General features: G+C 44.4%; 1 protein-coding gene across 4 annotated transcripts in view; it reads right to left on the reverse strand.

Annotated features, from left to right (window-relative positions):
• AMOTL1 (angiomotin like 1) overlaps positions 1-22,488 on the reverse strand; it is a 149,960-nt gene that overhangs the window by 44,878 nt on the left and 82,594 nt on the right. For 3 of the 4 annotated variants that reach the window (XM_045817877.1, XM_045817876.1, XM_045817879.1), the window contains 2 exons: positions 18,796-19,720; positions 3,954-4,245 (listed from right to left, as the gene is read on the reverse strand). In XM_045817877.1, the coding sequence (XP_045673833.1) occupies positions 3,954-4,245; positions 18,796-19,720 (1,217 nt within the window). The remainder of the gene's footprint in view (positions 1-3,953; positions 4,246-18,795; positions 19,721-22,488) is intronic. The other variant, XM_045817878.1, reaches the window with a different exon arrangement.

Consider the following 22,488-nt stretch of genomic DNA (forward strand, 5'->3'; position numbering starts at 1 on the left):
CGGTGTCCGGAGCTGGCCTGCACCCAGGCACACACGCTTGCACGGTGCCCATGATAAGGGGTGTGGTGGTGAAATGCTCGTGCTTCAAGCCCAGGACAACTAGGAGGCCTTCCTCAACTCCACCACCCAGAAACTTTCCTCCATCTGGTTTCACTGGGGGCTCATCGGCACACCTGACTGGAATTCAGATGTGCGTGTGCATTTTGTGTGTCTGATTTGAATGTCAGTTCCTTAAAAGCAGAAATAGTCCTCATGGCCCTAGAAGTGTGTGCCCTGCCAGTGACAAAAATACTGATTGATTAATTAACTGTTAAATGTATAACTCCTAAAAGCGGTCTTGAATTCTTTCCTTTCATTAAAAGAACTTCCACCCTGGCCAGGCAGCTCAGTTGGTTAGAGCATCATCCCAATACATCAAGGTTGCAGGTTCAATCCTGGGTCAGGGCACACACAAAAATCAACCAATGAAGCATAAACAAGTGGAATAACAAATAGATGTTTCTCTCTCTCTCCTCAAATCAATAAATGAATAATGCAAAAAAGTAACTTCTCTCTGCACACCAGAAAAAGAAATTACAGGATCCCTCTCGCAGCATAGTTTACAATCTCAAATACTAAACAATCAAGAAATTGAATAAGGTTATGCGCTTGTACTAATCGAGACAGAAAGGGCAATAATCTTAGTTCAGGATAAGGTATTTCCTGTGAGAAATGATAGCTGTCACAAAGGAGACAGACTAGTCTCCTTTACTGTGGTTATAGATGACAGAATGATGACTAAGTGCATGAAGTTAAAAAGATGCAGATTTTGATTCAACATAGGCATTTCCTAACTACATTTTCCAGAAGTGCACTATTCAAGTAAAAAACGAATGACCTTTCAGGGACCTGAAGCAAGGACTCCTAAAGGGTGGGAAACTGAACTAGAATAATTTAAAAAATTTTACGTCCAAAGCTCTATGATTTCTAATTGCACAGTCCTTCTGAGAGAGAACCACAACCTCTTCTTCAAATCCCTCATGTCTAAAGCATCTTAAGTCCTCTCTGACGTTGTTAAGATGAAGAGAAGGTTGGACAGACTGGCGTTGATATAAAAACCAACTGGGCCAGTACAGAGTCTGAGTGTGATCTTCTGAAGCACTTGCTGTCCCAGACACAGCACTATGTGCAGAGTTGAAAGCTCTGCCACCATGAAGCAAATAGGCAGAGAATGGCCCTGAAAAATCTCAGCCACTCCAAGTTCCTTCCCTGAGCACCTTCCTATGCACAGCTCAGGGAGCCACAGGAGCAAACACAGGCCTGCTGTCCCAGTCATGGACTGCCCAATCAGAGGTGCCATTGCTGTGCTGACAAAGGAGGGTCTCCACTGATGCCAGCCTCCAAATGCCTTCAAGCCCTTTCTCTTCAAATGTCTGCCTACACCCTGATGTCTTCTGAGCCAACCCACTCAGTAGCCCACAGTCTGGTCCTGCTGGAAGTTCCATCCATCAATTATGTTTCAGAGAAACTAGGAAGAAAAAGAAGCAAATGAGTGACCAAAAGGAAATGCTGAAAAACAACCCTTTCAGAGGGTCCTCGAACCACGTTCCTCCTCCCACAGGAACAGGGTCTTCCCACGGGGGGCTGTGCTGCGGCAGTCTCCGAGTCCTGTCCTTCTTTCCTGCTCTGTTCCTGGCACGGTGTGCAGAGACTAGGCCCTGCAATTAAACATTCTTCTATTTTTGGTTCTGTCCTTACAACGAATTTCTCCAAGTGCCTCACGGCGTGAGGATCCTGGACCAGATGTTATTGCTGGCACAGGGCACCATTTTATGACGCAATACAGCGGCTTCACCCAGTGTGGGGGTCCCCATCACTGCGAAGTGAAGCTGTCACCTCATCCAACAGTCCTCTCCCTGAATCTCAGGCTTAAGCAGCTGCTGAGAGGCAACTGAGTGGTGAGGCTGACACTGAGGGGGACCTGGGCCGAGGACAACCTCAGGAACACAAGCCATGAAATGCTAAGTCACAGAGTTCATGCAGCTCCTCTGTCTCGTGGTCTGAACTGTTGAGAACAGCTATGGAACCAGGGATGAGTATGGCCAGTATGTGTCAACATCTGAGTTTTTAAATGGAAAATTCCAGTGTGATATATGACAGAGCAATGAAATGAAATATGATATTCAAGGTATTGAAGGAGTTTCGGTTTTCAGAAGGCAAACAGCTTTTGATTTTTCTCCCTTTTCAGAAGTCATCAAAATCCTTTTGGCCACAAAGTTTAAGAATCATCCTCTGTGCAGAGAAACTGAGTCACTGGGAGATGAATTTTTGTTTTTCAAAATAGAAATGTGCATCAAAATCAAGAAAGATATATATGTTACAGGTCAATAAAGTATATATTAATAAATAAGTCAACAAAGAATAATAAAACCTCCCAATTTCTGCATACTCCATGTAACTGTTCAAAACTCTGCCCTCAGGTGGGTCTGCATAACTCCTGGAGATGCCTGCCAGAGCTCCACTAGCAAGAAGAAAGAACTGCTTATTTTCCAGAAGGGCTGAGTTGGCCCTTTCCAATTTTTAGACCATACCTGGAAAGAGGCTGCCCAGGGAAGTGTCAGAGGCAAGCTTGGGCCTGGGCAGTGTCTGAGAGCCAAGGCCAGGAGACAGCAGGTTTGTTTCCCGCCTTCTAAGGGTGTGGCTGGGGTGGCGGTGAGGCAGCAATATTTAGGCAGGCCATTTGTCTCTGGCTCTCATTTTTCCCCTCCAATAGAGGCAGCCAAAGCTCTCTGAGCCAAGCCTGGTCTTGACTCCAGGGAGCTCCAGACCATTTCAGTGGCAGCTCCGCACAAACGTGCCGGGGCAGATACTGTCTGTGCACATTTGTATCACCAAACCCGCTGTTCTCAGCTGTTCACTGCCGGCCCACAAAAAATCAGAGGCGCTGACCGTTCTGAAACCCTGACCAGCAAAAAGAGCAGGCTCTTCGTGAGAGATCAGTACTAAATAGAGAACACTAAATGACCATCAATCAGGAGCATTAACTGTCACGTAGAGCCAAATGACAATGCTCCTGTAGTCAGGCAGTGTCTGTGCTCCTACTCTTTCTCTTTACAAAAGCCCCTGATTGTCCAGAACAGAGAGCTAGGTACTTAGATAGACTCTTGTAAGATGCCTTCCATCACATAAGCCTCCTTGGCTGCAGAAAGGAAACTTGAGGGCCCTGTGGCTCTGCTGCCTTAAAACACCTATTACCATTGCCCCCTCACCTCATCTACCTGCAGCGCTTCAGGTGCAGACATCTGGGTCATCATGAAACCACTCTCCACAATAGTTCACTCTTTGTGGATGCTTTCCCATTGACTTTGGCTCTCAGCGTAAAGCCGGAAGGATGAAGGCTGCCATACATTCTAAAGTTCCCACGGTAACTACACAGGCTGGATTTACACAGCAACTTCCCACCTGACAAGTCACAAGTGTTGAGTGCATAATAACTCATACTCTATCCTTGGTGTTGAGGCAAGGCTGCTTTTGCAGAGACCCCCTAATGAAACTAGCATGGTAGTCCCAAGGCTGCTGTCTGAGATTCCCAGATTTAAAGGAAAACTTGTCTCTCTCCACTCACTGCCCTGAGTTGCTCTCGGAGTTCCCTATTCCACACTGTCCACCTGGGAAAATGCTACTTAGCCTCTGAGTCTTGGGTCCAGGGCCACCTCCGCTGTACCTACTGTAGCCCCTGACTTTCTATTGCAGGTATCAGTTAGCTCAGGCAACTCTCCCCTTTTGGACTGTAAGCTTCTCCAAGGCAGGCACCATGTCAAATTTATTTTGTCTCCTTAGAGCCTTGCACAGTACCTGGCATCAAAAGGGATCTAGTTAACGAGGGCATCAGTGAAGCAAACTCCCATGAGCAGTTAAAGACTTGTCCCTTTTAGAGAACCTGCCCCCTCCCTTTCCCTCGGGAAGTCACATACCTTGTGGAGCTTGTCAGCATTGTCATAGTAACCCTGAAGTTCCTGGTGAAGCGCCCGGTTCTCCTCTGTCAGTATCTCCACCATCTGCTGGGCTCGCTCCACAATCGCAAACGCATCTGGACCAAGCTGCTGGCTGGGGGAGGCAGCAGGCGGGGGCTGGGGTGCTGCCAGGGTCACCGGAAGTGGGAGTGGCAAGGAAGTGGAGTGCAGGGGCCCACTGACGGAGGAGTTCTGGGAGGACATCGGGCTGTGCTGCTGCACTGTTGATGGGAAAGGAAGTTGGCATGGGCGGCTGCAAGGGAACAGAAGACCAGTGATCAGACCCCAGGAAATGGTGGAGGAGGAAGGCAGGCCCCCACTACCAGAGGTCATCAATGAACTTTCCAGTGACGGACTGAGTACAGCAGGCTCAGTCCTTCATTCCACAGATATTTAACGTCTCCCTCTGAGTCAGCACTGCTCTGGGCAGTGGGTGTAGTGAGCAAAACAGATAAGGCCCTTGCTCTCATGACGCTTAAATTCTCAGGGAGAGAGGCAGGCAAGCCACCAAACAATGAACAAACAAAGTGGAGTAGTCAAAAGTAATGACTACTCTCCAAAAACAAAGCAGAGCAGTGTGACAGTGACTGACTGAGTGGCTAGCTCACACTGAGGTCAGGAGAAGCTGATGCTTGAGTTGAAGTCTGATTATCAGACTCATGGTTGGGGTTGGGGGAGTAGAGAAGTGCAGAAAGGAGTGTTCTAGGTAGGGGAATTTGCTAGTGCTCTGGGCCTAAGGCAGGACTTAGTGTGGGCAAGACTGAGTAGAAAAAAGCAACCGGACACAATCATAGCCAGCAAAAGCAATAAAAGCTAAGATCCGAGGGATGGACAAGGGCTTTTGAAAACCAAGGCCAGCTCTTCCCTTAGGATATCAACAGAGGCCAGTGGAGAAGCTGCCTTTACTCTGACTTCTGTGTAGAAGGTACGCAGGGCAGCAAGAGCGGACAAAAGGCGACCACCAAAGGAGGTCCAGGTGCAGTCTAGGTGGGAGTTGATGAAGGCACACAAAGTAGCAGCAGAAAAGAAATAATGGATGGACTTGGACATATGTTATATGTATAATGGGTGGAGGGAAAGAAAGGGAAGAAAATTTTTAAAAATTACTCCTAGAATCTGAACTCCACACAAACGGACAGGGGCACTATTATGAAATGGGGAAGTCCTGGGAAAGGAAATAATTTTTTGTGTTTTGATTTGCTAGGGTGAGGAGGTCTGCAAACCAAAAGTCTAATTTTAGCCACGTTAATAGGGGCACACAGAGGTGTCCCTTAATTGTTCAAATTCCAGGCACTAGCTCTTACATGTAGATCATAAATTTCTACCTCCTGTCTCCACTCCCCAGCAACACCCCCTCACTCCTATGCACTTGTTTCCTAAGAACCATCGCATTTTCGGTCGTCCTAAGCTAGTGCCGCCTGACAACAACCTTTACAGGTACAAATAGCAAAGACAGTCTAATCTAGTTCTCCAACCACAACTGCTTCTCTTCGGCAGAGCCTGGGGAAAATGAGATTTCTTGTTGACCCCCCTCAACCTTCAGGTCTCAGTCTGGGAACTGGGGCACTAAGAATTATCAGTAATCCCAAAGTCATCAACATTCTGTTCCAAAGGGCTGAGTTCTCAGGACATCCAGCTACTTCTGATCCCTAACAGTTAACCTGTGTCACCTCCTGTTACCTGTGGCCATCCAGAGCTAGAGCTCTCAGGGTACCCCCATTTTTGCCAGAAGGTCACCTGGCCTTATATTTTCAATATACCTGCTAGAATGTTTTGGACCCTGTCAGCCTCCAGATCTCTCATTTTATAAGCATTTTTTTTGCTTCTTTTTTAAAAAAAATTTTATTTATTTATCTTTAGAGGGGAAGGGAAGAAGAGAGGGAGAGAAATATCAATGTGTGGTTGCCTCTCGTGCGTCCCCTGCTGGGAACTGGCCTGCAACCCAGGCATGTGCCCTGACTGGGAATGGAACCGAGATACTTTGCTTTGCAGGCCCTCACTCAATCCACTGAGCTACACCAGCCAGGGCTATAAGCATTTCTTGTAGCCAGGATTCCCATGAATGCTGACTCTTGGCAGCTATGTGTCAAATTCTAGAAGACAATCTGACCAGAGTCATCGTAGCCCTCCTTGCATGGAAATGCAGACACTCATAAAGATGACCACAGAATAAACCCAGCGGGTCTAACAGAGTAACTAGCCACAGGCCTTGCTTAGGTAGCTTCCTAACATCAGAGGCTCCACCTGAGCTTGAAAGATAGCTCCCAACTCGATTTCCTTACACCTCCCATCCAGGTGCCCTTCCACTCCCTGTGAAAACAGTTAGGAATGAAGCTCCCCAAGGCAGGGTGAACCATGGAGCTCAAAGTGATTCTCTGTTCCGGAAGTGAGCTTGACCCTCCAGCCATCCTCAGATTTCAGAAAGGAGTGAAGTCAGATGTAAACCATGCCCCCCCCCACACCTATTATATAAGGTGTTGCCATCCCCTTAGAAATAAAATGTTTCTGCATTTTGATGAATATGGGCTCCTTCCACACTGAAGTGTGTGAATGTCAGCCCATGTGTATGAGGAAGTCTGTGTGTATGAGGTCCAACCCCATCCTAAGAGTGGAATGTCCCTGAGTGTCATTCTCAATGCCTGGCTTTCACCCCAAATTACAGGTCCTCTTATCGGGCATGAACTCAAACCCCGCTCCGCCACCCCCCCCCCCCCCGATCTGGTACTGAATAAGTGCATTCCTGAATAAGGCTGGCTAGATAATACTGCACATTTTTCATGGAAAGAGGTTACCTTGGCAAACGGCAGAATAACCACAAATTACGTGACCTCAATTCAAAGGCAGGCACGCATTCTCATTTCCTAAGTAATCCCTTCACACTGCATCAAATTCAAGGGACAAACTCAGTGGTCCCCTTGGAGCTGTGGAGCCCAGACGACCTACAGTCCTGTGTTCTGAAGCATCAGGGCTTCCCTCTGACCCATGCTGCTTCAGGCTGGGGCTTATCTTTTAACGTGTATTGAACTCTGGGATTTGGAACTCACTGAGGATCGATGAGGGGCTTACCTTCTCAGTTATCTTTCTCTATTATGTAAGAAGGAGGAGGTGCTTTCTTAATGCCAGCCTAAGTCATCTGTGATGGTGACTAGTTAGTTACCTGAGTGTCAATGCAGGAAAAGGGTGTTTGCTAAGCTTAAGGGGCAGGAAAGAACAGGCTTTTCCAAAATGGGAAGTCTTCTATTAAACAAGAACACTGGCCACACAAATAACTCGGTTACGCATTTAATAAACTCCACATGACAATGGATGATGGGCAGGCAGGGGAGCAAACCTCTGTTCTGCCTACCACTCAGCTATCTGGGGCAGGTTTGAGCTCAGTGTAAATGAGGGGGAAAGAGTGTTGGGAAAGAATAGGAACATTTCACACAAGGTCATATCAGTGCTATGACCCTGGGGACACAGAGAAAAGGGAAAAAGAAGGAATGGAACCATCACGTATTGAGAAACTACCAGCACATGGTATTCCATGCTACAACTGTCTGTTGGTGAGCCTATTTCCCCTCTTCAATTGGGAAGTGGAGAGCTAGCCGATTCGATATCATGAGTCTTGGTTTCCTGGGAGTATATGCCATTTAGCTCATTGTTAAAGGACTTAAGGAGTTAATATGTATAAAGCCAGGCACAAAGTAAACACTGGACTAATGTTCACTACTAATCACCATTACTATAATTATCATTGGTAACCCACAGCCTCAATACAGAGCCTACACTGAGTGTGGCATTCATGAGACGTCCAATTAAAAATTGTTATGGTTACCATTTATTGGGCACTTACTACATTCCAGCCACTGTGGTGTGCACTGCTACACGCATCATCTCCTGCTGACCTACATACAGTCTTACAAAATAAGTATCATTGCCAGCTATTTACATGAAAAAATAAGGCATGGGATGGTAACTTGCAAAATACATGGGTGGCAAAAGTACGTTTACAGTTGTCAGTACACAAAACAGGCATTTCTTGTATTATCTTCCTTAATTATTGTATTATTTGCCATACAAACTATAAACTTACTTTTGCCCACCTCTGTAAAACAGAGATATTGGGAACATAAAGGAGATCCAAGCCCAGGCTTTCTGACTCCAGGATCTATGCAGTTCACCATTTCCCTGCACCAGTGAAAGCAGAGAGGGCAGGCAGCCCCCTCGGGCCCTCAGCCCATGGGTCCCTGCGGCCCGGCCCGAGCCACCCCACGTCCATGATTCACTCCCCAACACAAAAGCATGAGAACTCTTTGGAGGCTCCAGCAGCCTCAGGGGAAACATGCGGGTTACAAACCTGCCTGAATTGTCTCTTCAACTGTTACTTACATTCAACATTATTTTCAGAGAAGGTCTCTACAGAGAGCATTCAACTAACATTTATCAAAGTCTACATCATCTGCCGGGCACCACATTTCATCACTTTGTTTAATCCTTACGACAAATGAGGCAGAGGCAAACACCACCAACACATCCTGCTCCTTTGCTGAAGGAACCCAATGAGCCTTGGGAACACAACAGAAAGTGACCCTTTTCCATCTGCCACCAAACTACCCAGTGATTTAAATACATCTGAGCAGGGCTGAAGAAGCCTCTTCTCCCCAAGTCCATAGGGACGTATTAAAAACAAGAATCACAGCATTTAAAGAGCCACATCTAAGAGACAAAACAGAGGCCCTACAGGGAAGCCCTGTGGGCTGGTCCTCCACTGTCAACAGCTTGGACCATTGTGTGCACTGCCCCGCCCCAGAATCCACACCCATTTCTTTCCTCCAAACTTAGACTCTTGCCTGAAGCACTCTCCTGACAATCTATCACCACTGGCTAAGGTCATGTTTTTTTTTCCCTCTTGAATTTTTATTTAAGTGTAATATTATTTAATTTTTCAAACACGTGTGTCTTTTCTCCCTAATTATTAGAATGACTATGGTTTGAGGGTAGAAAATTATGACTTATACTACTAAGTTGATAGCCATCAAAATTGTTGTCAGCTGATTTGGCCCCAAGTGCAATAGCAAGTTAGGAGACCACTTATGATGGATGTGCTTTCAAAGAATGGTGAAACCTTCAACATTGTATTATTGAGGAAGAGACCTCTGGTATTTAGACTTGTTCTGGATAACATAGGTAGAACCTCAAATCATGTTACCAATATAACAATAAGGCTCCATGCCACTGTCCTTCTCATGTGTTTGGGGTCACAAAATGCAGCTCAAAACTAGAGGGATGATGCTCTTTAGATTAGGAAAACAAGGTCATTGGTGACATCTAATCAACAGTCCACTAGCTACTCTCTGCATACAACAATGCTTCATATATGAGCTTATTTACTAAATTTATGTATTTACATTATACCTATATATAAATGTTCTATGTGTAACACTGTGCATCTACTGTCTAATTCTCACAAGCTTGGGTACTTACTACTCTAATGTCATATATTATTGTCTCACTTATAAAGTACACACGCTAAGGCTCAGAAGATTCACAAACCAGAGATCCCACAGTCTTTCCACAGCAAAAAATTGGGCTGTAAACTGAGGGTCTTGAACCCACTACACTGCACCTCACCAGGGCTTTCTTCTCCCCACACTGGTACAGGACAGCACTGGTCCTTAACACGGGTCTCCTTTTTCTGGTCCTGCTTCTTTCTAGCCATGTAACCATACTGGCACCCGCTTCGCAGAGTTGTGAGCATTAAACAAGATAATGCATGAAAAGCATTGCACATGGTGTCTATCTCTAGGAAAAGATTTAATAACTGTTAGCCTCTGCTGTTTTATCACACATTGCTAATGGGTATTAGGAAAAAGGCAAGAAGCACCTCCCTTGGTTACCTCTTCCTTGTCAGACACTGCGTGATGAGAAGCACAGCCCCAAATCCTAAAGCCTCAATGAGGAATTAAAGTGGACTTGAGAACCTTAGAATCTTCCACTTCCAGTTTCCCCCCAATGCAAAGCAGAACAAGAGCGTAGCCTCAAGATGATATCCACACACACTCTCTCTGGGGCATAGACCCTCACTTCCTTCCAGACCTGTGCCATCCAAAACAGCAGCCACAGCCACATGTGGCTTCCAAACCAGAAGTGTGGCTAGCCTGAATCAAGATGTGTAGGAGGTATAAAATTCACATAACCATGTAAATACTTAGTACAAAAAATGTAAAATATCTCATTAATAGGTTGTTTTATTGAAGTAATAATATTTTGGATATAATGGATTAACTAAAACCTGTGTGGTTTTTTTTTAAAGATTCTTATTTGTTCATTTTTAGACAGAGGGGAGAGAAGGGAGAAAGAGAGGGAGAGAAACATCTGTGTGTGGATGCCTCTCATGTGCTCCCTACTGGGACCTGGCCCATGACCCAGGCATGTGCCCTGACTGGGAATTGACCAGACAACCCCTTGGTTCTCAGGCTGGTGCTCAATCCACTAAGCCACACCAGCCAGGGCTAACTGGAACCTGTTTTAAAAATTGTTTTATATGGGTTAATGAAATATGTTTTAAAATAATTTCACCTGTTTCTTTTAAGTTTTTAAAAGTGTGGCTGCTAGGAAGTTTTTAATTAGACCTGTGGGTCACACTATATTTCTGTTAGACAGCACTGCTGTAGACCACGCTGCCTGCAGGCCACAAGGCCTCGTTTTTGGAGAGAATTCCAGAATTCTGGGAGCATCAGAGCATTTCATCAAACAGAACAGCAGTCCCCACTCTCTTGGCCCCAGATCCCCAAGCATTAATGGTGATCAATTTGGTAAACTAGATGTTCATCTACAATTAGGCCATTATGCTAATATTGAATAAATATGGCTCCTGTGATTGACAAAAATTTTTCAAAACACAGCAGGAAAAGAAACATCAATGAATAAATAGATGGAGGATATGATCAACTAATTTGAAAGAAAAATGCAAGCAGCTAATACATTTCCCAAAGGAAACTTAATAATAGAGAAACAAAGTCAGAACAACTTTTTTCAGTTTACCAACATTAACAATTTGGTTCAACAAGCTTTTACTAAACCCCTAGGCAAGTATTTCTTTTTAAATTCTCAAGATATAATACATAAGAGAAAAAAAAAGAGAGAGAGAAACTCATGGACACAGACAACAGTGTGTGACCACCGGGGCACAGATGGTGGTGGATGGAGACTGACTGGGGTGCAAACACACAACACAGCGCATGGACGATGTGTGTGGAACCGTGCACCCAGAGCCTGGGTAATTTTGTTAACCAGTGTCACCTCAGTAAACTCAGTAAAAAGGAAAAAAGAGATACAATACTTACTAGGACTTCATTAGAAAAAATGACTAGAAGGAACTATGATGAAAGTTCAGAGTGACTATCTTTAGGTGATGCGATTATGGGTTTTCTTTTGGTTTTTCATCTTCTTCTATTCTTTATATAATTTCTACACTGAGCATGGATGGCTACTTGAAAAAACATTTCATAATCTAAGCAATACGTGTACATTATAAAAAGTTTTAAAAAATAAAAAGTAAAAAAAAATTGTTATTTTAATAATCAGAGGAACGCAAAGTAAAATAAAAAATTAAAAATGAGATGAAATAATAAAAATCTTCTTAACTATGAAGAGGTTCAAATTTTAAGATTTCTCACTCAGTAAGAATATTGACCTAGCCAAAAAGTTTGTTTGGTTTTTTCTGTAAGATGGCTCTAGTAGCGCTTATTTGTCTTTTAACTTTGTTGGAAACAGTTTTGTTAGATTGTATGGTAACAGCTGTCTTACCAGCATGCATTTAAAAAACATCAAAATTGGTGAATTTTTTGCATAGCTATTTTAATATTGAAGATGGAAAAATATGTAACATTTTCAGCATATTATGCTTTATCATTTCAAGAAAGGTAAAAATGCAACTAAAACACACAAAGAGATTTGTGCAGTGTGAGGAGACAAGATGCCATGGCTGATCAAACATGTCAAATGTGGTTTGTGAAGTTCCGTGCTGGACGTTTCTCACTGATTATGCTCCATGGTTGAGTAGACCAGTTGAAGTTGATAGTGATCAACTCAAGATATTAATTGAGAACAATTAATGTTATACCACACAGTAGATAGCTGACATACTCAAAATATCCAAATCAATAATACTATCGCTGAAAATGGAAGATGCATCTCTTATGGAAAAAATGAAATGACTTTTTGGCCAACTCAATACCTCATTTTACGTGGAGCTTTCCAACTCACGATATTTCCTTATACTTTTCTGGCCTTCAAGGTAACAAACATAATAAGCAGAGTATTTAACAGTGGTTATCTTTGAATAATGGGACTGTGGGCAATTTTTATTTTCCTCTCTTTTGCCTTTTTTTGTGAAGGAGAGGAGCAGAAAGTACATATACTTCTCAATTTTCTACGATGAACAAGTTTTATTTATGCAGGGAAGAACATTGATTAGTTTCAGGAAAACTCAGCTGTGACAAGGTATAGATAAGAAAACCGAGGCTCAGAGAACTTATGCAATTTGTCACAAAGTGGAAGAGCCTGAAATGAAAGCCCCTTGAATCTATTTTCCCGAACCCACAGCTTCCCAAGTTGTCCCCTTTGTGTGTTCAGACATGGTAAGACTAACCACAGTTCATATTCAGACTGGACTCTTGGGTAAACTAGCTTCATAATTATTGCTATGCAGGATGGATATAGATAATCCTCTTGTTTGGAGAAGTCACTCATTTAATTCACTACAGCTGGAATTGTGTTAGGTTTCCTGAGAAAGTAACCTGAACTTGACCCTAGCCTTTTGAAATTCCCATACTGCAGAGATGTTTCTCAGGATAAACAGGGCATTTTACTTGGCTCACCCAGCTATAATTCAGTTTACAAATTGGAGAAACTCGGGAGTTCTTATGTTGGTATTCAAAACACATGTTCAGCTGGTGGAATTTAAATAAGGCTTTACAGCCTCATTTTTGTTAAGGGATAGTTTTTAATCCAACAGCCGTGGGTCTGGCTTACCTTCTGGTCCCACACAGCAATCGATTTTTACAACTATTTAAACTGCAAATCATAATTCACTACGTTGGAAACATACACTAACTCCAAAAATTCTCCTTCCTCCTCTAGCCATTTCTGATTCAATTAAGTCAGGACCACCAAACATCTTTTCTTACATTACAGCACATTCCAAACCTCAAGCCTACCAAGAGTATGACCTGCGCTTTAGCACACATCTTTATGCGTGTTCATGGTTTAACCTACATTCTGGCTGCACTGTTGGGCGGACATGGGTTTCCTGGGGAGAGGCGTTCTCTCTAATTTGCCACATGGCCTCCTGGGCTCGGTCCCCCTTGGCTCCCTCCCTCCTCCCTGCACTGTCATTCTGCACGGTCTCAAGAGAATGTCAGTAACTTTGACTCCATCTCAAATAAAACCAAACCAGGAGCTTTTCTGGGTGGAAATGCACATTGCTTGATTTTAGAAAAATATCAGTGATTTAGGGGACTGGCCACATCATAGTTTCCCTCCATTAAGACAGGACACCGCAAGCCTCCTGCATGGATGGGCAGGGTGGGGGTGGGGAAGGAGCGCTCTGTGGAAGGAAAGCCACAGCACCTCTGCCTTGGACATCATCTTATAGGAAGACGTTTTTATCAACTTAAGACAGAAGGGCATTTTAAGCTTTTATAAAGTATCTTTCTACACGCTAAAACTTAAATTCACATATTCATATGTGAATAAAATATTTAATAATGACAGTTACCACTCTTCTCTCTGCTGCCAGGGAGTTAGTAAGTTAAACTCCCCGTGCAGAATGGGCAAGATTCAGCCCAGGTAGAGGACAAAAAAGGCAATGGAGAGGCTCAAAGATTGGAAAAATGCTCTTTTTACCAACAGCAGTGAGTTTTTCCAAACTCATACTACCTGAAACATAAAAATTAATCATTAAAATAGTGCTTATTTTCCATAACTGAAACATTCTGCTAAAAATAGGCTAAGGCAAAAACAGTCAAAGGCAATAAACAATACTCTCCTGCGTTCTCACTTGCAAATGAAAGCAAACTTACTCAAGAAAGACTCAAGCTCACAGCCAAGCTGTCAGAAAGGTTAAGTTTGATGTCCAGAGAGAAAGGGTATCCGGAGGACTTTCCTCCTAGAGTCTGGAATACTTAATCAGTATTCTGGTCTTCCTGAAAAGAGCCAGAGGGGTGGGCAGAGTCCAGGCTGGGCACCAGGTGTCACACACAAACCTGATTAGAAACTCACAAGATGAGTGACACCGAGTGGAAACGGACACGTGGGCCTCCACGTGCAGGGTGTGACAAACACCCAGGTTTGCTCCCGGCAGCAGTGCACTTCAGAGCTGGTGCCCATGACTAAATTACTTTACTCTCTCTCTCTAAGCCTAGGTTGTTGTTGTTGTTGTTTTTTAAAGAGTTTATTTACTGAATTTTTTTAGAGAGAGGAAGGGAGGGAGAAAGAGAGGGAGAGAAACATCTGTGTGGTGGCTTCTCCAGTTCTGGGGACCTGGCTAAGCCTAAGTGTGTCATCTGCAAGAACAGGGACATCAGCAGTATGTGCCCCTTAGGACTGGTGTGAAGATTAAGGACAACCCACACAAAATGCCAGGTACACCACGGACACTTGCGGGTTTAGTCCTCCAGCTACCTCCTCCGCTCCGTCATTACCTGCTAAAGGTGGAAGCGGAATTCTAGAAACTGGAAAATCAGAGCAAGCGTTAGAGAACACAGGCTTCAGTTTACTCTGAATCCATCAAACAGATATAATAAATCAAATGAACACAAACAAGAAGAACCAATTTTCAAGGCCAAAAAATCTAACTACTAAAATATACCCACTCAAAATTTAGCATAGCTGATAATTTCGAATTAAAATAAAGAGTTAATACTAATTAGCAAAGCTTTTCTAATTGTAATGACCTAAGTTGGTCAGAGCACAGTGAAACAGGCACTGTAACGTTTTTTACAAAGTTATCCAGTGTCAGAAGTCATTAAATATTCATTACAATTTTACCCAATAATTGCATTTCTAAATAATGATTCCTAAAGAATGAAACCAAAATATTGGTTTCATTCTTTAGGAATCATTAAAATTTGATGTGCATGACAATGTTCACAACATTATTTATAAAGCAATGTAAATTATATACCTTATGAAATGCAGCAATAAAAGGATGGAAACAAACACTGTGAGAAAAACGTGATAAAATACTATCTAAAAAAAGCTAAGATACTAAACTGAATAGAATCTATGATTATAACATGAAAAATTAATTTGTATAGTAAAATGTTAACAGTGGTTATATTAAGGAAGTAGGGTATTTAAAGTAATTTTTTAGCATTTATAGTTTCCACTTTAGAATTACGGGCAGGTTTTTTTCTTTTGAAAAATAAACGTGCATTTGACTACTGTACTGCAAACTGCTTTGATAAAAATCAGATTGCCCACTGACACTCATTTCATGCACTTTCTTCTGCTAATAGTACAGCCGGCATAAGGGAACTCGCAGCTTCTAGAAGCACTGTTTTCACAGATTAACATCAAAACGCTTGCCTTTTAAAAAAAAAGGTATAATTCTCCATAGAACAGCCTGTCTCACTCATCCTTAGCCTGTCTTCATTTCTACCCATTTCCACTTTCAAGTTGAAGAAAGAGGAAGATGGAACAGAACAAACCAGAGCTTTTATCCACGGCCGGATCTTGTTCCCTGGAGGTGCCCAGCAGGTACCTAGGTAAGGTGAGGTCACCGTAGTACCTCCACCTCCGGCAGCCTCACCAGCTCACACACAACAAACACAGGGATAGAGCACTAGGCCTTCCCTAGTGGCCTGTCCATGGCGTTTCCCACGAAAGGAGCCTCAAGTGCTTTACAGTAATCCACCCACATCTCCATCTTTAGCAGATCAGAGCAGGTGAGAGAATAAATATTAGCAGAACACGGAGCCCATTTCTGTACTATCAGGCAAGGAGATGGACACAGTGGTCTCACTCAGAGACCATCCTTCTTGTCCAGAAGTCTATGATGTATTGACCCAGCAGCCTCCTAAACCATCACCATTTAGGACAGATAACCCTTTAAGCACAAGGGAATATGTTGGTGAAACTGGAAAGAGTCCTGCCCATCTCTTGGGGCAAAGACAGCTTGAACCTCACTCACTGCTGAGTTTCAGATCCAACCCTTGGAGTTCAGGCCACAACGAGAGCATATGAAGCAGGACTGGTGTGAATGCAACTTCATTTACCCTGTCAGCCGAGGGCTGTGCTGTTGGAGCCATGCTGGCTGGCTGGCATGGCCAGGCTCACAAAGGGGCCTTGCAGTTCTGAAGCCCAGCCTCAATGGCCTGTCTGTTATGTCTCCTGGGACATTCTGATGTCATGTCCAACCAGCCAAGCCTGGCTAGTGACTCAAGTTCCACACACATGTCCTCTTTTTTTGACGTCACAAATTTGAGACAAATGACACTTTCCACAAATAAAGGAGTAGATCTCCAAGAAGTGCTTCCCTCCTCCCCTTCCTATGTCTCCCACCTTATATCACACCTATTGCCAAGTGACAAAAAGCAAACATTAAAAAAAGAAAAAGATTATTTAAAAATGAAAAAAATAAATATCTTCCTAAAAAATAGCAGCAAACCAATCCACATTATGCACTGCTGTTTAACAAATGGGAAAGACAAAAGGAAGGAAAGGATGGCATTTGGGGATATTTTCACCTCTGTCAACCTCTAGAGGTTGAGCCAAACATTCAGGAAAAATGAAATGTCACCAACCAAACAATGATACCATTCTGGGGTAAACACCATGGATTATTTTAAACTATGGTAAACCAATGTAGTACAAATACCAGAGCTTTGAAGACTACTTTTTTCCCCTCAAACCTGATAGTTTTTGAGTTTAAATTTCTCCCTTGGCTTAAGGAACTGTAAAAAGGTAAGAACAGGAGCCCCCAGAGCCCCATCTGGGAGTCCCCAGTGGAGCCGGACCACACCCACTTCAGGAAGAAGGTGTTCTGCTGCCTGTCAGAAGTCTGAATCTCAGTATGTGCTTCAAAGCTGGCATCCCCAGCCTAGTGGGAGGGATGTGCCGGTGCTGGGAAATGAGTGCATGATGGGCCAGCTTTCTGGCTGCCAAGGCCCAGTCCCTCCCTTTGCAGAAAGTGTACAGCCAAGGTATGCCCTACACATAGCTGCGGGGTCGCATCAGAAGCTTCAGCACATTCAATTTAGAAACAGATAAATAAAGCCCTTTGTGAGAATGAAGACATGTCCAATAAATAGACAGTGACCATCTGTCTCCTCTTCTCACACTCCATGCTCCCTGCAAGCAAACTTAGCAACATTTAAAAGCTGGGAAATCCCCAATATGTATCTTCAGACCCAATTTCTCTCCTCAGAGCTTGATTTCCAGGTCTTATTTTCAAGTGTCCTATTCCTCAACTTTCTTATCTAGACAATCACTAAATCCTGTCAATTCTATTTCCCTGACTCTCTTAGAGTGTAGTGCTCCCCTGCACCATGTCCTCAAACCCACAGCACCCTCCGTAATTCTCTTCTGGACTGCTGAGACTGTCCCTGAAGGTCCTCATGGCCCCCATTCTCCCTTGCCTAGAATTTGTCCTTTCTGCCATTGAAGCCAGCCTTTCTATCAAACATCAACTTAGCCTCTACTTAAAAGAGTTGTTTCTGGATAAATTCTAAACTCCTTAGCATGACACTTACAGACCTTCACCTACTGGTCTCAATTTCCCTGTCCAAACACATCTTCTGCCACTTCTTACCACACCCCATCCCGTAGTGCTCTACGTCACTGCAGCACACTCTGCATCACATTCTACATCACTCCAGCACAGTCCAGCACACTCTGAATCACTGCAGCACACTGCAAAATTTTGGACCTAAATGGTTTGTCTGAAGAGATGACATTCCCCCTATATAATACATCCATCCTACTACTTCACCTCTACGCCATAACACTTATATATCCTTGAAGACCCAACTCAGACATCACCTCCTCTGTGAAGCTGTGCCCACTCCCTGCAGCTGGGGTCACACTATCCTCTCAGGTCCCCTAGAGCTCTCTGCACACTTCTACCCTAAAACAGCACACCACACTGCAATGTTCAGATGTTGTTTCCCTGAGATCGTATCTTTATCTCTGACCCTGGCACAGGGCTGCACAGCATACACCTTCAGTAAGTGCTATTGAATCTATCAACCAGTTGGAAGAGGAATTAGGGCAATGGAGGGAAAAGATTCTCACGATCAGGACACTTGAGCTGAGCTCCAGCTGCCTCAGAGTGTGTACTGTGGAAATTTATTAATCTCTCCAGGCTTTAGCTTGTCATCTATTTAATAAGGGGGTGGGGCTACATGATTTCCACCGTCCCTTTAAGTCCTCTGTTCTAGCATTCAGACTACATTTTCCTTTAAAATCTACAATGAAGAAAGATTCCACAAAGCCCCGTAGTAATAATATGTTCCAGGAGTCTGGATGTTCTCCACAAAGGCGGCCAGGAAAATCCTGCTTTGCCTGGCCACCAGGCAGGGCTCCCACGGATGGCCAACAACTGAGGCTCCTCCCCTAAACTCCTGAATCCCCAGTTGCCCTCTGTTCTGTTCTACTCTACATATTTTGGCCAAAAAGTGGCTTATTAAATATTATGCACAATAGAAAAAAAACATGACGACAAAAGCCTAACATGCCTTGCAAATATTAACAAAAGCTAAAAACATAACTGATGGCTTTTGAAAAGCTGAGTGAAATGGCCAGGCTTGACAATCACCTCGTCACCCCGTACTCTGGGGGCGGCTGGTACCTCAGGACGGCCACTTCTGTTCTCGCGGGCTGAGGAGCAGGGTAAGGCTTGACCATCTCGTGGAGCATACCAGGGTGCTGGTCGCTGTAGTAAAGTCCATGCTCCTGGGTCTTGCTGACCGGGGACATCATTTGCTTGGTCTTGAAGGGGTACTCGGGTGGAGGGCCCCGGGGGTCCAGCACTTTACCTGCAGGCTGGGCTGGGGAGGGTCCCCCTCCTGCCTTGAAGCCCTTGCCACTCCCTGAGCCAGGGAGGTGCTGCTTAGCACCGTTCCTCTCCAATGACAACTGCATGATTCTTTCACTGAGAGAGCGGACATGGCCCTGCTTCAGTTCTTTCAGTGCCTCATCCTTGTGTGCCTGCCCACTGTTGGCACGGTTCACCGTGGGCCTCCCCTCAGTCCGGGACTTCTGGCTGTTGCCTCCTGCCATGTAGTAACCATGACCTACAGCCCCCTGCTGCTGCTGTTGCTGCTGCTGCTGCCCCCTAAAGAACTGGGACTGTGCTTTGGCCTCCTCATAAGTAGGCAGTTCCTCGTTGTTCTGCTGAGGCTGCGTGGACCGGACCTGTTTCTCCATCACCGTATTGTCCACCTGGTGTTCTTGACCCTGCGGTTCCTGGCGTGCCGACTGGTAGACCATTTGTGGGTCTTCTTGAGTGAGGTTTTCCGTGGAAGAAAAGTTGTTTGTAGGGTGGACTGGTCCTGCACTCCCTGTGGCCTGGTGCTGAATGGCCAGCAAGTTCATGTTCTCGGTCGGGGTGCCATACCGCAGTTGTTCCTGGATCAGCCGCTGCAATACTGTTCCAGCTGCCGCATCCTCGGAACCTCTCATTTCCACCTCTGAGATCCTCAGGAAGTTCGGGGAGTGGAAGTTACAAAGAGGATCCTCAACTAAAAGATAAACAGAGGAAGAAAGGTATCAGGTTATTGCACAAGAATATAGGTCTGTCAGTAAGTGTAAATAATTAACATTCTAACCACAGCAGCGGGTAACAAGATTTCAAATCCACCACCACCTCCACGTATCCTGCAGTTTCTCATGGAAGTGTTTTGCCAACTCACACTGTCTCTAATACTCTCCCTTCCCTTACCTCTTGCTTCCTCCCAGGCCTAGCTTCATTCTTCACCCACTCCCTTCCCTTTAATATCCCCACTGGCACCTTCTCTTCTTCATATAAACATTCCAAGTCTTTCCCATTTTAAAAAAAGACATGCAAAAAACAAAACCAAATAGAAAGAAACCTACTTCTCATGGCCTACGTGTCCCTCTAACTGCCACACTGCCTCTCTCCTTCCCTCCACGTTTAAATGCCCTCAGTAAGCCATCTCCCACATGCTGCCCTTTCTCCTGCTCTGATTACTAACCAAGCCCAGTGAGAATTTTCCAGTGCTTATATTACACAATCGACCCTTCCGAGGCACCGGCATGTTGATCACCCACTTCTCAAAATGCTCTCCTAACTCGGCAAGCAGGTCCTGCCTCCTGCTTCTCAGTCCACTCCTCTGGCTCCCTTTTCTCCAACTTCCCCTTGAATCCTGATGTTCCCCGCAGCTCTGCCCTGAGTGCTCTTCCACCCTCACTCGACAGAATCTCCTCGGTTGTCATCACACCCACTGCTCACCTTCAATGACTGACCCACGACCCACAGCTGCCAGCCAATGGCCCATGAGTCCTTCAAACTCAACATGCCTTCTTCATCCCGAAAGGTTTACCCACCGAAGCAATCCAGTATCACTGCATTGTCTAATTTTTGCCTAGCGAGAAATCTGGTAGTTTCCCAGAATTCCTTCCTCTTCCTTAGCCACAACATCTAGTCAGTGACTGCCTATCAATTCTACCTCCGAAATCTCTCTCCCAGCTCTCCCCTATCCCCATGCCAATCTCCAATGTGATTACTAATAACCACAATACAACTACAAGAACCATTTTTAAAGTGCACATGATATGCCACTGTACTAAGTTCTCTCCATATATTCATTCATCTCATATGCAATCATGAGGTAGATATTAATTCCCCAATCTTACAGATTAGGAGAGAGGCTGAAGAAAAGGTACAGCACAGAGGTCCAGAGGTGGGAAGAGACAGAGCCAGGACCTGACTCATTCCACAACAAAATCTGTGTTCCTTCCACGCCTTATAAGCCCATGGTGCCCCCAGACCATTCATTCCAACAGCCTGCTTTCTATTTCTCTGACACTAGTCTCACTTCTATTTCCAAACCCACCTTTTAGACCCCAGCCTATCTCCTGCACTACCCTGCAAGGTTGCCCAAATAGGAAAACCTAACCACACCAGTCCTCTGCACAAAAATCCTCAGTAATGAACTACAGGACGAAACTGACATTCTATCCCATGGTGCAGTGGCTACTGCCTTACCTATCCAGCAATATTTCACGCTACCACCGCCCACCCTCACCGGCAACCCCTTGGAGTTTAAGCTCCAACAATACCTAAGAACATATGCTGGCTCTCTGGCCTCTAGGCCTTTGCTCACATTGTCCCTCTGCCTAGAAAGATGTGGCTCACCATGTCCTCCTGGGAGATTCATGCTTCATGTGATGGTGCCAAAGCTACCTTCTAGGAAATCCTTTCCCACAGCAGCCCAGCAGACTTGAGCCCTCCTGCGCTCGCATATATCTCAGAAGAGCAATTACTGCAGCAGATGGCAATTCTTTACACAAGACCATAACCTCCTTAAAGTTCAGGATTATGCCTTCTTACCTGGGTCTCCCTAGCACACAACCCAATGGGTGTATCAAACATTTAACCAGTAAAAGAATACTACATGATTTCCACAAAGCATAAAATTTATCCCATTTCACAACAGTGCTAGTAAGTAGTATATTGAGGATATCATCTAGCATTATGATAGTAAATGTTCTTCCACTCACTACTGGCATGACCTTGAGCAAATCACGTACTCTCTTCTAGCTCAAAAGCCTCACCTATAAACCGAGGAAGATGAACTAGATCATCTCTAAGCAGTCTTCAGTACCACAATTCCATGCAACGATGGCTCTCTGTTTCTGTGTATACATAGAACACGTCATTTCCCCAGAAACTGTCTTTCTTTCCCAAGGTTGCCTTTTTTTTTCTTTTTACACCTATAAATGGCATCCTCATATGAGTCATCCTGATAGAAATTTCAGATTTACTTTTGACGCTTTGTCTCCTTTGCTCCCTACATTTAATCGACTGCCACGCTAGGTTTTTAGTCCACAGTGAAATGAGGGAAAATAAAGGTGGTATGATATACTTACAAGATGTATAAACTAACATGTACTCACATATATGTGAGCACGTGCACACACACACATCATTAGGTTCACTGTCTTTTACTGGCAAGGTCTGACAAGGGCTACATACCACTTACTCTTTTTGGCATTCAAATATGAGAAAAGGTGACAGTAGATGACATTTTTAGTGTCCCTGCAATTGTGAAGACTGCAACCCTAGCTGCCATGCCCTCAGCTGCTCCCCAGCTGGCTCTGCTTAGCAGTGGCTCAGCTGTCTGGAGCAACCTCTTAATATCTCTTGCTTCTGGCCTCTTCTCTTTTCAATCCAGATGGTATTTGTTATCTGTCTTCCTCTACTAGGATTCAAGCGCCAGAGGGTGACAGTTTTATCTGTTACAGTCAATGTAGTGTCCCCAGGGCC

The sequence above is a fragment of the Phyllostomus hastatus genome, unplaced genomic scaffold (assembly GCF_019186645.2).
Source record: "Phyllostomus hastatus isolate PE091 unplaced genomic scaffold, TTU_PhHast_1.1 phas_scaffold_317, whole genome shotgun sequence".
Taxonomy (NCBI): Eukaryota; Metazoa; Chordata; class Mammalia; order Chiroptera; family Phyllostomidae; genus Phyllostomus; species Phyllostomus hastatus.